Below are 4,435 nucleotides of genomic sequence, written 5' to 3' on the forward strand. Positions count from 1 at the left end.
TTGCCGGTATTGATCCAGATTTGGATGCTCAAGTGGAATTTGGAGCATTCCAAAAACTTGGAGATCCAACTACAAGAAGACAAGTAGTCTGATGCAAGATTGCTTTGTTATTTTTCGCTTCTATTTTCTGTTTGTGATTTGACATAGGCTGCTGTAAAAATCTTGATTAAAATCGCTGCCTTTTCTTTGATTCTTGTTCTTTCGTTATTTTATTCGGGAGATGATTCTAAATAAATAGGTACGGAAGCTATAATTGTAAACCACGATCGAATTTATGGAAGCATTGGTTTATACATTCCTCTTAGTATCTACTCTAGGGATAATTTTTTTCGCTATCTTTTTTCGAGAACCGCCTAAAGTTCCAACTAAAAAAATGAAATGATTTTTCATTATCTCAATTGAAGTAATGAGCCTCCCAATATTATATTGGGAGGCTCATTACTTCAATTAGTCCCCGTGTTCCTCGAATGGATCCCTTAATTGTTGAGAGGGTTGCCCAAAGGCAGTATATAAGGCGTACCCAGTAAAACTTACAAGTAAACCAGATATAGAGATGGCGACTAAAGTTGCTGTTTCCATTATTATATAATTATATAAATAATATATATAAATATAAATATAAATAATATAAATATAAATATAATTTCAAGATCACAATGGATCTATGATAAGATCGTTTATTTACAGCGGAATGATATACAAAGTCAACAGATCTCACTGAATACAAAATAAGATTTATGGCTACACAAACCGTTGAGGGTAGTTCTAGATCTGGTCCAAGACGAACTGTTGTAGGGGATTTTTTGAAACCATTGAATTCGGAATATGGTAAAGTAGCTCCTGGATGGGGAACGACTCCTTTGATGGGTGTCGCAATGGCTTTATTTTCGATATTCTTATCTATTATTTTGGAGATTTATAATTCTTCCGTTTTACTGGATGGAATTTCGCTGAATTAGATTCACAAGAACCACGAAGCCTCGCTTTTCAATACAAAAAGTGAAACTTTTAGTTCTCGGATTTTTTTTAGCCCATTCTATTTTGGTAGTTCGACCGCGAAATTTTTTTTGTTTCTGTATTTCCGGAATATGAGTGTGTGACTTGTTATAATTGATCCTATTGATAGTACAGAAAATGGGTCTGTCCTCTTGATCGAGATAGTTTTATCCCGTCGGATAGCCATTCTAGTATCTGGAGCACGGAATATATGAAATGGATCACGAAGTATTCGAACTATGATTCATACTTAATATTCAAACCTCGCGGCCGGACTCAAAAAAAAAAAAAATTTTCAAAGAAAGAGGTTTTTTATTTATAAATCGAGAAATTTTTTCTTCTTTCAAACTCTCATTTAGTTTATGCTTATTTTGATCAAAGGACAAACCTTTCTTTTCTTTGTATTTTTATTTATTATATCTATTCTATTCATTGAATAAGTGATGATCCAATAATTCTTACTCAAAGAATCTTTGGACTTAGTTTGAAGGTTTTATTGAATCATCGCGGTTCTGGTATGAATCTGAAGTTTCAATTGATTCATAGGGTCTTAACAAGAGAATTCCTATTAAAAATAAAGAAAACAAGAATAAAGCCACATTCCATATAAATAACAAATCAAAGCAAAGAAAAAGAAAAGAAATAAGTAGGTAAATAGAAGATTCAAGAGGCCTGATCAACATAAAGACGAATGCGCCGACTTGATTTTTTGGCATTATAATTACAACTACAAAAAAGAGCTTTCGGATTTTTACTCTTTTGTGTCTTCAGATAAAATTGAATGAAAAGATTAAGAAGTTTCAAACTTTCTATTCCATATCCGTTTCAGCTATTATTTGGGTGTTTTTGTTTGAGCTGTACGAGATGAAATTCTCATATACGGTTCTCAGGGGGGGAGTCCTCTTGGTTTACCTATCTCAATAAAGTCTATGATTGGTTCGAAGAACGCCTCGAGATTCAGGCGATTGCAGATGATATAACTAGTAAATATGTTCCTCCTCATGTTAACATATTTTATTGTCTAGGAGGAATTACGCTTACTTGTTTTTTGGTACAAGTAGCTACAGGATTTGCTATGACTTTTTACTATCGTCCAACCGTTACTGAGGCTTTTACTTCTGTTCAATACATAATGACTGAAGCTAACTTTGGTTGGTTAATCCGATCAGTTCATCGATGGTCGGCAAGTATGATGGTCTTAATGATGATCCTGCACGTATTTCGTGTCTATCTCACTGGTGGTTTTAAAAAACCTCGCGAATTGACTTGGGTTACAGGCGTGGTTCTGGCTGTGTTGACTGCATCTTTTGGTGTAACAGGTTATTCCTTACCTTGGGACCAAATTGGTTATTGGGCAGTCAAAATCGTAACAGGCGTTCCGGAAGCTATTCCGGTAATAGGATCGCCTTTGGTAGAGTTATTGCGTGGAAGTGCTAGTGTGGGACAATCCACTTTGACCCGTTTTTATAGTTTACACACTTTTGTATTACCCCTTCTTACTGCTGTATTTATGTTAATGCATTTCCTAATGATACGTAAGCAAGGCATTTCTGGTCCTTTATAGAGAATATAGACCATAGCTATATTGTAACCAATCATTTATCTTATTACTTGCCAATCATTTATCTTATTACTTGGGGGAGGAACAATAGTATTTCATTGCTACAAATATGGATTGTTGAAAAAAAAAAAAAAATAAGACATGTATTTGGATATTTCCTTTCAACTCCACAATATTCTATTATTTATTTGATATGACATGAATAGTTGAAGGGAATTCCCCGAAGAGAAAATGGATTATGGGAGTGTGTGACTTGAACTATTGATTGGGCCATGCAGAAATATGCCTTTATCTGCTACATTGGAATTCACAACCAAATGTGTCTTTGTTCCAACCACCGTGTAAGCCCCATACAAAGGATAGGCTGGTTCGCTTGAAGAGAATCTTTTCTATGATCAGACCTGACGATGTCGTGTATGAACAGGGCTCCGTAAGATCCAGTAGAATAAGTGATTTGGCATAATGCAAATTAGATTTTATTTATTTATTTTTATTTTTTTTTTACTTTCTTATCTTAATAGTATGAAAATACATTCATTTCTTCTGCATCGACCCGATTTATTATTATTATACTATCGGAGTGAAACAAGGGATCTAAAGAAGAGCAAAGGCTAGACTATATTAGTAACAAGTAAATCCTTTGTATGTAAAAAATCTCGATATATTTTTGGGATAAAGGTGAATCGCAAGGCCTAAGACGACCCAGAAAGCACTTGATCACGATCAACTTTGTACGCCTACTTGGGTATTGAGCATTTACCTGTAAAAATGGCATTCCTTGGAATGTATAGTTGCAACTTCGTAAAATGGAATCAGGTAACTTTTTTCTTACATATGAAATCATTCATATATGTGTGGATAACATATAGATTCATTTTATATGTATCCGTTTGTATCCATTTGATTCGATTGATTTTTGCTTGAGCCGGATGATGAAAAATTATCATGTCCGGTTCCTTCGGGGGATGGATCTAGAAAAATTCACCTATCCTAATAACAAAAAAACCTGACTTGAACGATCCTGTATTAAGAGCTAAATTAGCTAAAGGTATGGGTCATAATTATTATGGGGAACCCGCATGGCCCAATGATCTTTTATATATTTTTCCAGTAGTAATTCTCGGTACTATTGCTTGTAACGTAGGCTTAGCGGTTCTAGAACCTTCAATGATTGGTGAACCCGCGGATCCATTTGCAACTCCTTTGGAAATATTACCTGAATGGTATTTCTTTCCTGTATTTCAAATACTTCGTACAGTACCTAACAAGTTATTGGGTGTTCTTTTAATGGTTTCAGTACCTGCGGGATTATTAACAGTACCTTTTTTGGAAAATGTTAATAAATTCCAAAATCCATTTCGTCGTCCAGTAGCGACAACCGTTTTTTTGATTGGTACTGCGGTGGCCCTTTGGTTGGGTATTGGAGCAACATTACCGATTGATAAATCCCTAACTTTAGGTCTTTTTTAAATTGAATCAATTTTAAAATAAAATATCATGATGTGCGTATCTAGGGAGTAGTCACTTCAAAGTCAAAGTGAATTCTCCCTAGATACATTTATTCAATTCTGGTCCCAATATATGGATTGTGCTGAAGGTTCAAAATCCATTTTCGTTTTTTTTTTTTTTTTCTAATTTTCTAAAGTAAAAAAAAAAAAAATGAAATAAATCCTAAATCCAATGGATTTAAAATTTTGGTAAATCAATTTCGCAATGCTTTTCTACTTCTTTTCTAGAATGCCCAATATTTGTTTTACATCTTCTATGCGAAAGTGTTCAATTTTCATAAGGTCTTCTTGACTGTTATTCAAAAGGTCCAATAATGTATGTATATTGGACTTTTTGAGACAATTATAGATCCTGGGAGGCAATTCTGAT

The 4,435-nt window shown here is 34.1% G+C and overlaps 1 protein-coding gene across 1 annotated transcript; it reads left to right on the top strand.

The window, feature by feature from the left end:
- Positions 1-693: 693 nt before the first annotated feature.
- On the top strand, positions 694-4,197 carry LOC149509782 (cytochrome b6). Its single transcript, XM_089757663.1, has 2 exons — positions 694-1,094; positions 1,919-4,197. Exons 1-2 carry the CDS (start codon positions 1,089-1,091, stop codon positions 2,558-2,560), a joined length of 648 nt encoding a protein of 215 aa, XP_089613789.1. The 5' UTR covers positions 694-1,088; the 3' UTR covers positions 2,561-4,197.
- The last annotated feature ends 238 nt before the right edge of the window (positions 4,198-4,435 follow it).

This window comes from Durio zibethinus, unplaced genomic scaffold (genome assembly GCF_047325235.1).
Source record: "Durio zibethinus cultivar Kanyao isolate XHJ-2024 unplaced genomic scaffold, ASM4732523v1 HiC_scaffold_112, whole genome shotgun sequence".
Classification (NCBI taxonomy): Eukaryota; Viridiplantae; Streptophyta; class Magnoliopsida; order Malvales; family Malvaceae; genus Durio; species Durio zibethinus.